This window comes from Meleagris gallopavo, chromosome 19 (assembly GCF_000146605.3).
Source record: "Meleagris gallopavo isolate NT-WF06-2002-E0010 breed Aviagen turkey brand Nicholas breeding stock chromosome 19, Turkey_5.1, whole genome shotgun sequence".
NCBI classification, from domain to species: domain Eukaryota; kingdom Metazoa; phylum Chordata; class Aves; order Galliformes; family Phasianidae; genus Meleagris; species Meleagris gallopavo.
This window is the reverse complement of record NC_015029.2, coordinates 5,169,231-5,186,272: the sequence shown is the minus strand read 5'-3', so window position 1 is coordinate 5,186,272 and position 17,042 is coordinate 5,169,231. Positions and strand designations below refer to the sequence as shown.

Genomic DNA, 17,042 nt, shown 5'->3' with positions numbered 1-17,042 from the left:
GATGTGCTGTGTAAATCCTTCTGGCAGCAAACACAAGCTGACCTGCCGGTTGTTTGTTTCAGTGTTCGGAAGTTTAGCAAACAGAATTTGTATCTGCCTGCACAGAAATTCCCACCCTCTTAGTCACAGGGGCCCAACAGCAGGGTTTCGGGTCAGGAACCAGGACCTCTGCACAGTGAATGTCAGTGCTTCCTTCCCCGTGCCTCACTTTTTCCTACTGTGAAAGAGAGACAGTAATCACTTGGAAGAATGACACGACCTGATTCATCAGTGCATGCAAAGCTTGGTCACAAAAGGGAAAGGGAAACCGAGAGAGGATGATTTGCTCCCTCCGCCTCACTTGAGCAATGGCCACCTCTCACAGAGGAGCTGATAGGGAATGCAGCTCCTGCATCCCTGCTGACATTCCGTCTGAGGCTGGGGTTTGTCTCAGAGACCACACACAGCCAGACAGAGCAGCAGGGCCCAGCTTTAGGTTGGGTGATTATCCTCTGATGAACCTCAGACCTCCTTTTCCCTGCACAGTCCCCCCATTGGCGCGTCGCAGCCCAACTGCTGCCAGCCCGCAGCCTCACAGACTCCTCCCAGGAAGTCCCAGCAGCAGATGAAGCATTTCGGGTCCATGGAGAAGCCGGCATACATGCAAGTTCAGCCCAGGCACCGGGGCCAAACTTCTGCAGCGTAATGCAGCGTGGCCCAGCTTGACGTAAGTTGGTTTTGCCCCCACTGCTGCCCCTGCTGAGGGGCCAACGCGTGTGCCCTCTCTGGCTGCTGCTGCTGCATCCACCCTGCGCTCCCATTGTGCCCTGTGCCGTGGTGGCTGCTGGGGTCCTGTGTCCCCCCGAGCCCTCCAGGTGCAGCCTGGCAGTGTCTGGGAAGCACTGGAGTGGAGGAGACCGCAGGAGTGACGGGTCCCTGCGGTGACCTTTTAGCTGTGCCCCGTCCTGCTTGGCCGGCTCTTTGCAGGGAGCACAGCTACAGCACTGCCTGAAAACCCAACGAGGAGAGAGGATCCCTGAGCCTTCCCCCGGCTTTTTGGCTCTCTTGTGACTGACCCCACTTTCAAAATATTGCTCAGGGCTGGGGAGGGGAAGCAGAGTCCCTTTCCCCAACCCCGGAGCTCCCAGCGCTGCCTCCAGCTCCTCGCAGGAGCCTTGTGCACAGCTTCCAGGCACGCTCTGCAGGACAGTGCAACCCAGTAAAGCCCTTTTTAATGCCTCCATTTTGTCAGCCACAGGATTAGTTCCCTTCACACCGCCTATCCCAGCTCCTGTCCTCTGCACTGGAAAAAGACAGGTATTGCACAGTCCCAAACAACATTGTGCCATGTCCCTTGTTTTCCGTAAGTCATGCTGTTTTTTTCCACCTGGGCAAAGAGATGTTAAACTGGCTGGCACCTGCTTTGTATTTGTGTTAAAAGTAACATACAATGCAGAATGGTCTCACATCCTGCACGATGGGCAGTGCATCCTTATCTGTGGGCTGGCCAGCTTCAAATCTGATGTGTTTTTTTTTTATTATTGTTTTTTTGTAGCAGGATAAATTAACCTGTAGCTGGTGAAAATAAAAATACACGCATCCTCCAGACTCACCCCTTTTATCTAAAGCATCTAACAAAGCGCTGTTATTTCAGCTTTAATACCACGTGCTTCAGCAATGCTGAGCGGGCTTGAAGTGAAAGAATGGTCTGTTTTAGGCACAGAAATTAATTTGAGAAATTAACTAAAGAAAACCTAAACACCCAAATCCATAATCATATTTAAGGCCCATGTTTCCCTTGAAAGCCCCAATGGGCAGTGTGTCTGAGCAGCATGGCCAAGCCACAGCCCCAGCAAGGAAGGTGAAGATGCTGCAGGGGAGGAAGGCAGAGGCTGGTGGCAGCAGAGAATGTAGTGTTGGAAACCCTGTTTCTGAGGGATGCCTTCTTGCTGGTGTCTGTACCCCAGTGCAAAGGAGAGCATGAAAATGGGGGAGAGGAGCAGAAGCTGCGCTTTTTTTTGTGATCCTGCCCTCGTGTGTGTTGCAGGCACAAAGGGCAGTCTCAGCCCTAATTGACATTGCACTGACAACACACACATCCTCTGGTCTGCATTTACTACCCAGAGTGCAAAAACTCAGCTTTGGGTCTGGATTTGCACTGTGTCCCCAGGTACGCAGAGCTTTTGCTTTGTGCCTGCAGTCAGGGAGTGATTTTCTCATCCCTTTGCTTTGTGTTTGGGACCAATGCAGGTCTGTGCTGTGAGACAGCAGGAGCCGTGGCATGCTCAGGAGAGCAGGACCGTTTCTGCGTCACTTCTTACTGGAGAGGAATTGCAGTGTTGGATATAGCTCGTACTGCAGCGAGGTACTGAATGCCCAGCATGGCTACTTCTGGCCTGGAGCCCAGTCCTTGGCTCAGGCTGCAGCTTGTGGAGCCAGGGAGTAAGCCATGGCAGTGGCAGTAGATAGGGCATGTCAGGAGAAGTCACACTGCTGTGATCTCCTCTGTAGCCTATTATTTCCAGGTAGCGTGTTTAAAGGGAATACCTCAGAAGCATGAGAGTACACTTTATAAGGAAAAAAGCCCATTGTTTGTGGGATTGCCTCACCTGAAGGCATTTTCTACTAAAGCCTCTTGGGTTGCAAAATATTTTGGAAATGAAATATCAGCATCCTCCTGGAGAAAGAAACTTGCAGAGCAAGAGAATAACATGCAGTGGGGAGACAGTATTGGAGTGCAGAGCATGGCTTCAGCTGCTCATTCTGCATTTGCAGACCACTGTCCTGCCTGGCTACTAGGCAAATTGCAACTGGAGGATCATTGTCAATGTGAGGAGCAGAATAGGCTGAAATGGATCTGGGGGCTACATGGCTCTGAGCCTGTGTTGCTCTCCTGCACAATGGGCAGCAACACAGGGCAGCATCACACAGGCTGGGGATGGGACAAGGAGGCATCAAAGGAAGAAACTGTGCCATTTCCATTTCTGAAAGGATGTGAGCCTTTCCTCCAAACTGGCAATTTCTAGACTTAAGCACCTTATTCCTGCTGACCCCATCACTCTTGCCAGTGCTGTCACATTATCTGACCTGTGGCCAGCAGCAGCCCCACCACAAAAAATACAGCACTGGAGCTGTTAATGTTTAACTCTCAAATATCTTTTACTTTCCAAGCCACAAATCCTTCCACTCCCATCAAAAACAGCTAAGGCACAGGTCTTGCTGATTGCAATGCTCATGAGCTTGTGTAGCAAAGAAAGAGAATAGGGGAGAGGCATGGGGCTCCCCTATACCCAGGGAGGCAGCGACTACTGATCACCCTTGGCCACCTGCCTGGCCCACGGGGAGCACAGAGTCCACTCGCTGCCCTCTGAAACACAGAGCTCCTTGCATTAATTTGCAAAAATCCCCAACGAAGGCTGGGGTTATGTAAAGAATCCAAAGACCTCAAGGAAAACATTCTTGGTGCACTTCTCAAAGGCTGGGGCAATTTTGCAGGAAGGGCAGCAGCAAGCAGGTAAGTGGGGAGTTACTGCAGGGGAGACCCTATATCCCCCCATCATCCTGACAGATCCTCTTCCTGCACATCCTAGCTCCACATCTCACATCTTGGCTGTTCTCATGTGCCTTCCTTGCCGTGTTTAAATGCATTTTACTTGCTGTGGGGAAGATAATTTTCTTGGCTCAATGCTTTGCAGATGCGCTGCTCATGTCTCCATGCTGGCTTTTCTTGGTGCATTAAGCATAATTTGTCTCCAGTTTCCAGTCCCCTCCCTGTCTCGTTGCCTTTTCTCCTGTGCTGCTGAGTTATTAAATTCTGCCTCTGCTGCTTTTCATCATCCTTGTGATAAATCCCCCATCAAGGACAGCAGACTTCTCCTGCCATGCTTATCCAGCTGGAAAGAGGCTTTTGCTCTGTATGCTTCCCCCATAGCACATGGATATTAGACACCAAAAGGCTTGAGGGCCTGGCAAAGAGATTCTTATGATGGGGGAAAACAGACATTATTCAAAGCAAAATTTTGAGGTTCAGGGTTATTGGACTGACTGTTAGACCCTGGCTGAGCTCATTTGACCCCATGCTTTATTCCAGCTGGAAACAAGGTATAAAGCATTGCTAGCGCCTCAGTGAGGGTACCTGCTGGGTGAGCAGAGGTGGGAGGGCACAGATATGAGGGCAACCCTCCTGGGAGGGCACGTCCCTTTCTCTCATGGCCCCACTGCCACTGGTGAAAGCTCCAAGCTTTCTTTCTCACTCTTTGCAGGCAAAGATGTCAAGGCCAGTGCAAGCCCGGAGGCTGGAGGGAGTAGATAAGAATATCTGGTGAGTTAAGCTGCTACTGGGCAGCTCCTGTTTTACCCTGGTGGTCCTCATGGCTTCAGGCAGCCTAATATAATGGGCTTTGCTCAAAGCTGTGCTGCACCCAGCTTCAAGCTACAAAGCACTGATGAGATGCTGAGTATTAGGTGGGCACTGAGTCCAGCCAGCCTTACCTTTGCAGACCTTTCATGATGTCTGAGTGCAAATTTTTGCAGCTTGAATACCTCTGGTCTGATCAGAATTGGTGTTGTCTCCTTCAAAAGGATTAAAACCGTTCCCAGTGAGATAGTACCTGGCTCTGTTATAATTAATACAGGTCTAAAATGCCCTGTGCTTGGGGCAGCAATGAGGATGGGCCAGAAAACAGCCTTGTCATGGAGGCACCCACCTCGCTCCCTGCCATTGGGATGCCAGCAAGCAGAGCCAGTGCCACCAAGCTGCCCCAGGCTGCCCAGACCCTCTGTAAATGCTTACTGTTCTCTTCCTTCCATCTCTCCAGGGTGGAATTTGTAAAACTGGCTACCACCTACTCTACGGTGAACCTGGGCCAGGGCTTCCCCGACTTCCCCCCACCAGAATTTTTGAAGGAGGCATTCAGCAGAGCTGTCAGCGGGGAGAAGCACATGCTGCACCAGTACACCCGTGCCTTCGTGCGTGGACAGCCTCCTGCTCGGCGGTACCGCGAGCCTTGCCCATCAGATGGGCCATGGGCAACACGTATCTTGGCTGGGGACATGGGCTGGGTATCCCCAACTGCTGTGGTGGGCAGGTGGAAGTGACTCAGATTTGCATTAACAAACATCTCCTTGCAGTACCTTGCAGCTTTGCCTCTGTCTTCTTTCCAGAATCCTGCTTTGCCATTGCAGAGGTCAAGGTGGCAGTTAGTAGTTTCTGCAATGCTCCTCTGACAGTGCTGGCTGGGCAAGGAGAAGCTGCTCTTATTTAATCGTCACCTGCAATTGCAGTGACAGAGCTGGCAATAGCTGGGGTATCTTGCAAGGAAAAAAGGAGAGAATTGTTTCAGGAAGGAAACATGCCCCTGCTCTGCTTCAGGGACACATTGGCTGATGTGGAGGACCAGGAGACACAGGGTTTATTGCTAAAGCTCCCATGGCACAAGGCACCTGAGTATGTGAGGTGCAGCCATCGTGGTACTGAAACCAGACCCAGGGCACTTGACTACCCAGCCCCATCTGAGGGGCTCATTCCTCTTTCAGAAGGCTTCTACCAGTCACTTCCCACCTGTTCCTCTCACCCCACAGGGTCATCCACCATTGGTGAAAATCCTAGCCCAGCTCTTTGGGAAGCTGCTTGGACGAGACCTGGATCCTATGACCAATGTGATGGTGACTGTGGGGGCATACCAGGCCCTTTTCTGCTGCTTCCAGGCTTTCATTGATGAAGGCGATGAGGTAACCCCGGGAACTGGGCTTGTCACATGAGCAGCCTTTCCCTGGGAGAACTCTTTCTAGATCTGCTGGCAGCTGCCGCCTATTTTTTTTTAGCCTGTTTGCAGAGCCAGAAAGGCTTTATCCCCATTCTCAGTATCTGAGCTTCTAAAGGGAAAGTTGCAGCAGGGCACAGACTCATTTTTGCATAAGGCAGAATAATTCTTTTGCGCCAAGTGATGTTCTTCCCAATTCACTGCCCATTGGTAATGCATGTTCTCCATATTACAATAATTCAGGGATTCAGATCTGAGCAGGGCCAGGAGGGTGCTGACATTCCCCATCTCTTCCAGGTGATAATCATTGAGCCCTTTTTCGACTGCTATGAGCCAATGGTGAAAATGGCTGGTGGGACACCTGTGTACATCCCACTGAGACCGGTGAGTGGGTCAGAGCAGCGTCACTGAGGAGGGAATAGGAGTTGTACCATGGTGAGCAGTGAGCAGAGAGCAGAGGCAGCAAAGCAAGCTGAGATTCTCTTCTATTCTCTCTAGAAAGCTCCAAAAGAAGGAAAATTGATGTCAAGTGCAGATTGGCAGCTGGACCCAGCCGAACTGGCTTCTAAATTCAGTGAGCAGACAAAAGCCATCGTCCTGAACTCACCCAACAACCCGCTGGGCAAGGTAATGGCTCTGGCTTATAGGGACAGCCCTGAGAGAGCTGCTCCAGCTCAGCCAGTCCCGTCTGAGGTGCAGCAGCAACTCCACCTTCCTAATGTACAAGGAAGAGGGTTCTGCGGGAGCACTGTGTGCTCAGCTCTGCTCCCTGCCTGCTGCAGGTGTTCAGCCGAGGGGAGCTGGAGCTCATTGCAGACCTGTGCGTGAAGCACGATGCCCTTTGCATCAGTGATGAAGTGTATGAGTGGCTGGTGTACGACGGGAAGGAGCACATCCGCATCGGTATGGAGAACAGCAGGGCTGATCCTGAGCTTCTCCTGTGGGTACAACATCTTTGGGCAGCTCCATCCAGGAAAGGAACTGGGAATAAAACTGGGGCCCCTGGCAATTGTAAGGGCTGCCTACATGTACAGCTCTAGCAGGCCCATTAGAGGTATTTGGCTGTACTTCAATTTCAGCCACCACACCAGGGCTTTGTTCTGGAGCCTTGAGTTCTAGAACCACTGAGTTGTGGCTTCACAACATGAGATCTGGAGAAAAGAGCCTTTTGGCTTCAGTGAAACTGGATTTTATCCCCTACAGTGTAAAGCCACAGTTTTCTGGGTGCCTCTAGTTTTGGGACATCCATTTCAGCATGATTTCAGAGGTCTCTCCTTTCTGTCTCTGTAACATGCAATTACCCTGTTGCAGGGAAGTAATACTGGCATCCCTAGGAACTCTCGGGACTGGTATACGGGTATAAAACCACTTGATTATGAAGACATGTTGTTGAGAAATCTGTCCGGCTGCTTGGGGTGTGCCTTGGTGCTCACCCAGGGGAAAGATGCCATCATGGCCCAAAGAGACCATCTTGGTTCTGGTGGGAAAAGATCTCCCACCATGTCATTAGCACAGCTCAGACATCAGCATGGCAGAGCCATCAGCATTTCTCTTGCTTATTGCCAGCCAGTTTGCCAGGGATGTGGGACCGCACAGTGATCATCGGGAGTGCTGGAAAAACCTTCAGTGTCACTGGCTGGAAGGTAAGTTCTCCATGCAACACCTCATTGTCTCCCTATCCCTGTCCCTTTGCTCTAGGTCACACTAGGCACAGCACTGAGGACAATTGCACACTTAACTTTGAGCATCAGTTCCTCAAAATACCAACACTACTTTACAACAGCCCTGTCTGGAAAGTTGTTACCAAAGCTTGAAGAGCCACCTAATCTTACCACCTTCCTCCTCCTCTCCCGGCCATAGGTGGGTTGGACTGTGGGATCCAACCGGCTCCTGCAGCACCTGCGTACCGTGCACCAGAACTCAGTGTACCACTGTGCTACAGCTGCACAGGTAAGGCAGCTCCTTGCAGCCAGTCCCACAGCCCCCGAACCAGCCTTGGCCATTTTCCCACTGCTTCCTCTCCCTTCACAGGATGCTGTGGCTGAAGGTTTCCAGAGGGAGCTTGAGCACTATGGGAAACCAGACAGCTACTTTGTCCAGCTGCCCAGGGAGCTGCAGCAAAAGAGAGACCAGCTGGTCCAGAGCTTGGTTGCGGTGGGGATGAAACCCATCATCCCTGAGGGCACCTACTTCTTGGTGGCAGATATCTCCGAGTTCAGTGAGTTCTGATGTTGCTTGGGAAGGGCAGAGCAAGGGGGTCAGCTCAGCCTGGTACCACTGCTAGCGACAGGAACCTGCACAAACACCATCCAAAGAGGAGAGGGACCACACATTTGAGCTCCCAGAGGCTGTGGGTTCGGGGTGAGGCACCCAGCCACAGCCTCTGTGCTGCTCCTCCTGCAGAATCCGAAGTTCCTGATGTCCCCAACTCCGATGAGCCCTACGACTCCAGATTTGCAAAGTGGATGGTCAAGAACAAGGTAAATTTGTCTGCTCCTTTTTCACTGTGGTGACTGTGGGTGGGTTTGTGCCCTCACAAGGAGCCTGTAGCAGCAGCAATAGCATCAGTTGGCAATGTCCTCATCCAGGCTCGGTTTTAGGATCACGGCCATGGTGCCAGGCAGGGCTGGGGCTCTCCCGTCCCATGTGTGTGTCCTGCAGACCAAGGCTGGGGGACATTTGGGGTCTGTCAGGTTTCAACTCTGTTTAGTCTGAGCAGAGCATCAAGGGCATCTATGAGCCCGTCTACGAGACTTGTAAACAACAGGTCACAGCTTTGCCCCCTGCCCATGGTAGTTACATAACTCTACATCTTCCCCTCCCCAGGGACTGGCGGCCATCCCGCTCTCGGCGTTCTACTGTGAGGCCCACAAGGGCAACTACAACAGTTTCATCCGGTTCTGCTTTGCCAAGGTGAGACACATGGCCAGGGCATCACAGCTGGGCTGGCCAGCCCACACCCCTCAGGTTTGGCTGTGCCTGCATTACATGAAACACAGGACAAGAATTATTTTTTTTTAGTATGAACAACAAGTGTAGTGAGGGTTCCCCCCTCACTGGGAGGTGGCTGGAGGCCACAAACTGAACCCATGGTGTTTATTTAGGAGGATGCCACACTGAAGGCAGCAGATGACATATTGCAAAAATGGAAACTGGAGAAAACTGCTCCCTGAAGACACTGCGGAGGGAACCAGGCTCCCCACGACTGCACTTCTTCCTCTTCCTTTACTTGGCTACAAACTTTGCTACATCCTGATTTTTGTGCTTTCGACCACATTTTCTGTCAGACAAGTGGTTATGAGGTCTGCCAGGCCCAGGTCTGGGGGACACAGCTTTCACTGTGAAACAATTGCAAGCAGTGAGCCTCCATGTGCACTTCTGCTATTTGGCATTCTTCCTTCATGTTTAAAGACATTGCTCATCAGTTCTGAGATGTGTCCAGCAAGACACGAGGGTAAGGATGGCTCCTGGGGTCTTTTCCACCACCAAATTCTGAAAAGGCATTTCAGGACCTACCTGCAGGGCCATGCTGGGTGCCTTAACTCACTGCAACACTGCAGGGCAGCATTCCCAGCAGCACTCACTTTCTTCAGGAGACTGTGTGGGGTCACTGCCCTTCAGCAAGCTGATTCACACAGTCCTGAAAGCTGTAAACCCAGAGAGCTGATGTTTCCAAAAATTAGCAATATTCCCTTTGACTTTGGGAAGGTGAGCACAGGTTCAGTAACCGTCAGCCCTCAGGAAATAGGTCTTTAAATGGAGCTTGGCTACAACCAAACCTTCCGTGTGCACTCATACATTGCACAAAGTTACGACTGGCAGCATCCCCTGGGCTGCAAAGCAAAACTGCAGCCTCTGATGGGTGCGTGCAGCTGGGAGGGAGGGCTGGGGTTGTGGGACAACAGGAGCAGCATTGCAGAGGGTCGTTCTTGCATCATTCTTCATTTCAGACTGGATAAAAGTGTAGGACATGATCAAAAATTGCGCTGGAGTCATGTGCAACATGAGATAAATATTTGTGACTGTTAAATTATTAAAGTTGAATTAATTGATGAGTAAACGTGTCTGTAATTATGAGGCCGATGCAGATCTCCCAGAGAGCTGCCACCCGTTCCCTGGGTAACATCTACACCACGTCCCACGGCAGCAGCGCTGCAGGACTTCAGCGTTCGGATACAGCTCAGCAGCATCCTGCCGTCACCCATCCTCGTGCGCAACGCAGCGCACCCTGCTTAACTCGCCAGGCCGCGCGGGGGATTTAACACCGCCGCTGCGCCGTCCTCTGTCCAGCCATTGGTTCACGTGACACCGGCTCCAGCCTATCTTAGGCGGGAACCGGCGCTCTCGGACCAATCACAGCAACAGAGGGGCGTGGCCAAGGAACGCGTGGGAGAAGATGGCGGACGGCGGCGCGGCGAAGCGGCCCAAAGGCGTGCAGGTGGGGCGCGGGGCGGTTGCTATGGTTACGGCTCCCCGAGGGGAACGCGGGGGTAACGGCCGCTGTGCTCGCAGGTTGAGGACAGGAAGGTGAACTGGCGGCGCTGGAAGCAGGAGAGTAAGGCCGAGAGCCCCTCGCGGTCGAGGAGGGGAGCGGAGCTATGGGGGGGCTCGGCGGGGTCCGGTGCTGCCTGCCCTGAGCGCTCCCGGCCCGGCCGTTAAGCGGAGGGGCTTCGTGTCCGTGCCAGGGAAAGCAGAGAAGAAGAAATGGAAGGAGCTGAACCTCCTGAAGAAGCTGGAAAAGCAGCGGGTGCGGGAGCTGGCAGAGAAACAGGCGGAGGAGGAGAAGGAGCAGCAGCAGCAGGAGGACAAAGGTGCAGCCGCTGGGGGGGCTGAGGTGGAAATGGTCCGTAGGTGCCGCGCACAGCCGGGTGTGAACCTGCTGACCGCCCTCTGCCCCAGGGCGGCACTACACGCTGAGCGTGGCCCTGCCGGGCTCCATCCTGAACAACGCGCAGTCGCTGGAGCTGCGGACGTACCTGGCCGGGCAGATCGCTCGAGCGTGTGCCATCTTCTGCGTGGATGAGATCGTGGTGTTCGACGAGAGTGGAGAAGATGCCAAGTAAGGATGAGCTTTTTGGTCTGCAGGAAGTTTCTTCTCTGTGCTCCTTCAGCCTTTTTTTAGCTGAGATCGGGAAAGAAATGTTTGTACCCCAAGCAAGTGCTCCTGACACCAGGATCACAGGGGATCACAGGGCCCTCTGGGGGCAAAGATGGTCATTTACCTGGGCTGGAAGCTGGGATACAGGGATGATGGAGATGCTTTAAAGGAATGGCACCTGTTCCTTCAACTTCTCATCTGGACCTGTGCCTGTATTCACTGGCAAGCATTGCAATGATGTAGAATCCAACTGCCAGGTTGTATTAAAAAAAAAAAGAAAAAAAAAACAGAACAGATACATAAAGATGAAAAATGACAACAACAAAAAAACCCAAGTAAGGTTTTCTAAGGTGGCCCATTTATTTCTGTAGAGATTGAGGGTGGAGGGAGCTGCTATTCTTAGATTAAGAGAAGGGCTTAGTCTTCTGGAGACCTGACCCTTCGGGGCTGTGCAGTCTTGTACTGAGTTCAGACTGTTCTCTCTCTTTCAGGAGCGTGGAAGGGGAATTTGAAGGAATTGGGAAGAGAGGCAAGGCTTGTGTGCAGCTGGCTCGGATCCTGCAGTACTTGGAATGCCCTCAGTAAGTCCACTGTGATCAGACACTGCATCTTATCAGTAGAACTGAAATGATAGAACTGATGATTTGCATGCTTCTCGTGCTGGAAGCTCTGGGAGCAGGAGCTAAATTCTGTGTGTGTAGCATGATTTGCAGGAACACAGGATCTAATTGCTTCACGTGTGGTTCAGTTTAACAGGAGGGACTTGGGGGAGCTAAGCATGGTTTTCTCTGTTCTTGACTTGAATTAGTACAAAGCTAGAACTGACAATTTTTATATTTGAACCTTCTCTAATAACAGGTACTTGAGGAAATCATTTTTTCCAAAACATGGAGATCTGCAGTTTGCAGGTAATGATTCAGTTCTGTCTGTCTTCAGCTGTTGATTCCCCCTCCATGAGCTCTGGCTCTCATTTAGCATGGAATACACAGAACTTAAAGTCTTTTCCCCACCGTATAGCACAAGTGAGATGCTGTGCTCTACTGGAGAAGAGAGGGAGGAGGTAGCAGAGCAGCTGTACTTACATTTATGTTCCCACAGTCCATGTTCTGTCCTTAGCTGTTGCTTTCCTGTGTGCTGTTCCAGGGCTCCTCAACCCACTGGACAGCCCCCACCACATGCGGGTGGATGAGGATTCAGAGTACCGAGAAGGTGTGGTGTTAGACCGGCCAACTAAGCCAGGCAGAGGCTCGTTTGTCAACTGTGGGATGAAGAAGGTATGGCAGTGTGCAACCTGCAGATCCCAAAACAGCTTAGCCTGGCACTCTGTCATGTTTGAAACAGGTGTAGTGGGTTACAGGTACTGCTGAATTTCTGAGCATCCTGCTTCATTGCAGGCTGGAATTGATTTAATGCTGTTGCTGTCTTGTTCATGGCTGTTATGGGTTGTTCATGGCTTCGCAAGTTCTGGCAGGCCCATTCCAGCATGTTAGTGCTTTGTGCTGGGTTTGAACCTCTGAGCAGCAAAATAAGTCTCAGGCTGATGACCCAACCGCTCTGAACTCGCTCAGCACAGACCCTGATTGCAGAGCTCCTCATTCCAGCTCTAGGCCAGAACAGTCCCCACCCTTTCTTCTCCCAACCTTCCTCAGTACCTCCAGGCTATCCTAACACTGCTGGTGTCTGTCTCTGCAGGAGGTACAGATTGACAAACAGCTTAAGCCTGGTCTGCGCGTCACTGTGCGCCTGCAGGAACCACAGAATCCAGGTAATTACTGCTCCATTAGCATCTGTGAACTCAACTCCTGCTGCAGTTGGTCCTTCTGAGTGACAGCCTTCAGATTATTAACGTTTGAGGATACTCCACTGTGTTCTTTTTACTACATGCACAATTTAGTAACACCCTCACCATAGCTCCTAGTTTATTGGGAAGAACTATCAGCTCTTTGATCAACAATAAGTAGTCCAAGCATGCTTACTGTCCAGAAGGCACCAAAAGAGTGGCTCTTGGCTATGCAACAAAACGGTGCCTTAACACAGGAATAACTTCAGGATGTGGCTGTGAAATTCAGCTGTTATCAGGTGATCTTTGGGGGGTTGTTCATCTCTTTGCTTCCCTTTCAGAAACTAAAGTACGGAAAGGCACTGTGGTGTCCTCGCACCACCCTCGCACAGTGTCTGGTTTGTACTGGGGTTACAGCGTCCGCCTTGCCTCCTGCCTGAGTAAGTGCCCAGAGGGTTTCTTTGTTTTTTACTGTGCGGAAGGATCTTAATCCCACCTGAGCTTCCACACCAATCTCAGGCCTACAGGGTACACTTCTGCTGCTTAAAATTCTCATTTTGTCTCATGTAGCTCAAATCTGAGCACTAAAACTACAAGTGTGAGTTGCCCCATTCATCCTCCAGTATTCTGCCCTCTACCTCCACGTTACCACAGCTCTAAACATCTGCGTTGTGGCAACCCAGACAAGAGCTGGTTATTTCCACCTCCATTTCTGTGCCAACTACCTTCCACTTGTCCACATCAAAGCCCACAGTGACATCAGAACTCAAGAGCCCTGCAAAATCCTTTTCCACTGTCTTCTGATAGAAGGAAAATCAGAAGCCATTCATCAAGGAATAGCTCTTGGTACCTGCTGTGCTTTGAGGTGCTGCAGTTGAGTGCCAGGAGATTCCTGCAGCAAGGGAATTAAGCAGGGAAAGGGATCATTCTTCATTTAGAAAGTGCATAGTGGCACTGGAAAGCAATCATTTCTGCTGCTGCCACTCACCTGTGAAGTGTCTGAGCTGCTCAGAAGGCAGCATGGGTGAGAGCACCACTATGATAACCACATTTTGTGTTCGTTTGCCAGGTGCTGTCTTTTCAGAATGTCCATTCAAGGAAGGCTACGATCTCTCTATTGGGACCTCAGAGCGGGGTAATTCTGTGGACCAGGTCACCCTCCCCTCCTTTAGGTCTGTATCCAAGTGAAAAAGAAGTCTTTATACAAAGCCAATTCTTAATCTGCTTTAAGGTTCAAGGCACATGAGATGCTCCCCTACGTAAATCTTGAAACATCTGCACTGGCGTGGGGGTAAGAGCCATTCTCCCCTTTCACTCTGTCCCTGTGCTCTCCCATAGGCACATTCTTGTTGTATTTGGAGGCCTTCAGGGCTTGGAAGCTGGGGTTGATGCAGACCCAAACCTGGAGGTCACTGACCCAAGCGTCTTGTTTGACTTCTACCTGAACACCTGTCCCAGCCAAGGCAGCCGGACCATCCGAACAGAGGTAAGGCAGGGGGCTGATGGCACAGGAGGTGCAGTGCCTGTCCCTGACAGGGACACACAGCCAGGGACACAGTTCCCCACAGCAGTGCCTCAGCCAAGAGTCACTGGCTTGCCCAGCAGGCAACTGAGGGCAGCAGTTCTGACTTGACTGCTCTTTGGTCTGTTCCAGGAAGCATTGCTGATCTCTCTGTCGGCACTGAGACCTCACATTGATGAGGCTGTGAAGACTCCCACTGACAGCTCAGAAAAAGAAAACCACTGACCTGTCCTCCACTTTGGACTGCCTCTGGGAGTAGCCTGTTACCATTCAAACACAGAGAATCACTCCAGGATTCCATTCCCAGCAGGGCCAGCCTTTGGGAAGCTGAAGATACAAAGTAACTACAGCTGGCACCACTGCTCAACCAAGTCTCCAGCATCTCTGGACCATTCTGCTGCAACATCCAGCCAAAAGCTGGTCAGCAAACTGACTGTCAGCAATTCAGGTGTCTTGGGTAGAGAATAAAACAGTACCAAACCTCCACTTCCTTGAAAGTCCATGTGTGAGCATTGTGTGTTGAAGGTGAGCAGTCAGCATCCAGGTAGCTTGCATTCTGAGTGCCCCTGCAGCAATGTGGCCCTCAAGCTTCAAAAGTAGTTATTTAATCCTTGTGTCAAGCACGTGTTCCTGTCTGACTGCAGCTCCCCCTCAACTCAAAGGCTTCATCCTTCCCAAGGGCAGGAAGGCCTGGAGCTGCTGCCCTTATCTCAGCAGGAAGGGGGAAGGACATTCAGAGACTTTGGTAAGAGCAGATAAGAAAATGACCAATTCTTTGTGTTTTCAAAGCTTTACTGCTAAAACCATTTTGTGAAAATTATAAGCAGAAATGCAAGAACCTGTCTGTCCTCTTGCTGTACTTGTCTTGCTCCAGTCCTCCCCTCTAAGTACAAATATTAATGTCCCTTTGTGCCATAATGAGCCACGCACAAAGGGATTGATTACAGTAACGCCCACAGTACTGCAGCTTAGGGGCAAAGTGCAGAGCACAAGGACCTGTCAAGAACTCTGAAGCCTTCGGTACAGCCTGTCCTTGGGACACGCTTCACTGTGTGTTTCACTGTTACATGAAACGGGGGAAGGGGTTGAGAGAAACACTGCTCTCTTATTTCTCATACTTAAAAACGCACAGGGAAATATTCTGTGGAGTGCCACTGCTACCTGGATTTGGTTGGTCAGAGTTCAACGCTTGTTTCCAGCTGTGATGGCTTTCAAGCTGCTTGTTCTCTTCAAGATGTTTGGGACAAAGAGGAGCCCTGAAGCTCGCTCAATGCTCTCAATGGGAACCAGGAACCGTTCAAGTGGGATTTTCTCATCCACAGGGCTGTTGGGCATCACATAGGAGCGCAATTCAATTTCTCCACTCTCCTTTTCCAAGATGAGCACCTTGAAGAAATGGGTGGGGACGGCCACATGGTTCTTCCCAATCACCTGGTACTTGACATACATCTTCCCATCAGCCTCCATCCTGCACCGAGAGCAATGTCCAACGTTACCTCCTACACTGGTGCCACTTCCACCCCCCTCGGCTCGTCACCTCCATCCCTGTACAACCCCCCACCACAGTGTGACACAGAGCAGCTCTACTTCTGTAGTGCAGATGTAACAAATGCTGCTGTAGCTGAGGCTGGGGGACATGGAGAAGGTGAGCTTACGTGTGGGGTCTACTCCTCCCAGACCCCTTCCTCACCATCTCTCCTTTTACATTAAGTAAGAAAAGGCTGTTCAGAGAACTCAGCTTGTCAAACTGCTCTTCACACTCCTACATAAATATCACTGCAGATAATGTCATGCTCTAAGTGGACAAACAGTCCATGAAATGAAATCTAAGCACTTTATTCCTCAGGGAGGAAGTGTGCAGTTTAATCTGTTAATTTAATACTCCAGTAATCCAATACTGCTCATGACTAAAAACTGCAAACCAAAGTGACTGGATTATTTTGCATCTCAGGAAATCCACCCTTTGTACTCTCCAAATAATTGATTGAATAAGGAACATAGAAAATAATCCCAATGCTAAGAAAATACCCTTCTGCAGAAACCCTGCAGGCTGCTGGTCTCACCTGAGGGTCTCACAAGGTCTCACCAGGGGTCTGGGCTGCTCACTCCTGGTTTGGGGCAGCTGGGAGCTGCAGCCCTCAGCCTGCTTTACCTTCCCAGCACAGCACATCCTCACTGCGGTCCCACCTGGCTCCTCGTGTTTACCTGGGCAGGTAAAGAGGTCCTGTGCAGACATAGACGTTCTTGTTGTTCCTTGCCAAGCTTCTGCTGTATTTCTCAAGGTTATTCCAGGCGTTTTGGTTTAAATGAGGCACCTAAAAACACAAAGACAGCAAAATCAGTCACCACAGCACTTCCTTATTGCTCAGAGTTCCCATTCTAACACATCTGTAACGTTCCCAGAGCGCTCAGGGCGCTGTGAGCAGAGCTCAGCCCCACTCTGGCACACGTAGGAACAGAACCCATAAGCGCCACACCACTGTAGTGAGCAGTGTATGCTGGGGAGCATACCTGAGGAGCGACGTTGCTGAGGTAGAAGGTGTCCCGCATGGCCTTCTGGCTCCACTTGTGGTTGGCGGCAGCAGCCAGGTGGCCGCGGTCAAAGCCGCTGCCTCGGTAGTCGGCGTTGGTGGCTCGGTGATATTCGTGCACCGAATCGTCCTCCTGGAAGTCGCAGGCGGTGCGGTCAGAGCTTCCGCTCAGCGTCTCCCGGTTGAGCTGCTCAATGACCCAGAGCGCGCTGCGGCTCCGCGGGTCGTAGCACAGCACGTAGGACTCGCGGCTCCGCAGCTGCGCCAATCCGGGCAGGCCGTACTTGGTCAGCTCGGTCCGCGCCGGCTCTGTGGGGGCTGGAGGTCCTGCGGCCGCCGCCACCACCGGCACCACGGGCAGGCGGCCCAG

General features: G+C 51.5%; 3 protein-coding genes and 1 long non-coding RNA gene across 11 annotated transcripts in view; 2 read left to right on the top strand and 2 right to left on the bottom strand.

The window, feature by feature from the left end:
* Window positions 1-557: 557 nt before the first annotated feature.
* Window positions 558-9,801, top strand: KYAT1 (kynurenine aminotransferase 1). 8 transcript variants are annotated; one of them, XM_031556186.1, is made up of 15 exons: window positions 560-706; window positions 1,238-1,296; window positions 2,230-2,344; window positions 4,242-4,300; window positions 4,797-4,947; window positions 5,560-5,709; window positions 6,039-6,125; window positions 6,240-6,368; window positions 6,524-6,644; window positions 7,308-7,384; window positions 7,602-7,691; window positions 7,773-7,959; window positions 8,145-8,221; window positions 8,568-8,654; window positions 8,846-9,801. In XM_031556186.1, exons 3-15 carry the CDS (start codon window positions 2,261-2,263, stop codon window positions 8,912-8,914), a joined length of 1,368 nt encoding a protein of 455 aa, XP_031412046.1. In that variant the 5' UTR covers window positions 560-706; window positions 1,238-1,296; window positions 2,230-2,260; the 3' UTR covers window positions 8,915-9,801. The 8 variants fall into 8 exon arrangements, with proteins under 8 accessions (XP_031412049.1, XP_031412048.1, XP_031412047.1 ...); XM_031556185.1 differs by having other exon boundaries at window positions 1,232-1,296; XM_031556189.1 differs by lacking the exon at window positions 2,230-2,344 and having other exon boundaries at window positions 558-706.
* A 126-nt stretch (window positions 9,802-9,927) lies between these two features.
* SPOUT1 (SPOUT domain containing methyltransferase 1) lies at window positions 9,928-14,632 on the top strand. Its single transcript, XM_003211252.4, has 12 exons — window positions 9,928-10,179; window positions 10,254-10,296; window positions 10,427-10,552; window positions 10,641-10,800; window positions 11,331-11,420; window positions 11,698-11,747; window positions 11,983-12,113; window positions 12,532-12,604; window positions 12,961-13,059; window positions 13,689-13,791; window positions 13,958-14,105; window positions 14,274-14,632. The coding sequence occupies exons 1-12, from the start codon at window positions 10,138-10,140 to the stop codon at window positions 14,364-14,366; spliced, it is 1,158 nt and encodes a 385-aa protein (XP_003211300.1). The 5' UTR covers window positions 9,928-10,137; the 3' UTR covers window positions 14,367-14,632.
* LOC104913673 lies at window positions 10,773-12,011 on the bottom strand. The gene is made up of 3 exons (XR_795540.2): window positions 11,922-12,011; window positions 10,964-11,089; window positions 10,773-10,863 (listed from the first exon to the last, which is right to left on the bottom strand). It is a non-coding gene; the product is annotated as an uncharacterized LOC104913673 (long non-coding RNA).
* A 42-nt stretch (window positions 14,633-14,674) lies between the features above and the next one.
* Window positions 14,675-17,042, bottom strand: part of ENDOG (endonuclease G) — a 2,637-nt gene continuing 269 nt past the window's right edge. The window contains exons 2-4 of the mRNA XM_010720860.3: window positions 16,653-17,042; window positions 16,347-16,456; window positions 14,675-15,609 (exon numbers count right to left, since the gene is read on the bottom strand). The exon at window positions 16,653-17,042 is cut by the window's right edge and continues 28 nt beyond it. Coding sequence (XP_010719162.1) covers window positions 15,324-15,609; window positions 16,347-16,456; window positions 16,653-17,042 — 786 coding nt within the window. The 3' untranslated portion in view covers window positions 14,675-15,323. The remainder of the gene's footprint in view (window positions 15,610-16,346; window positions 16,457-16,652) is intronic.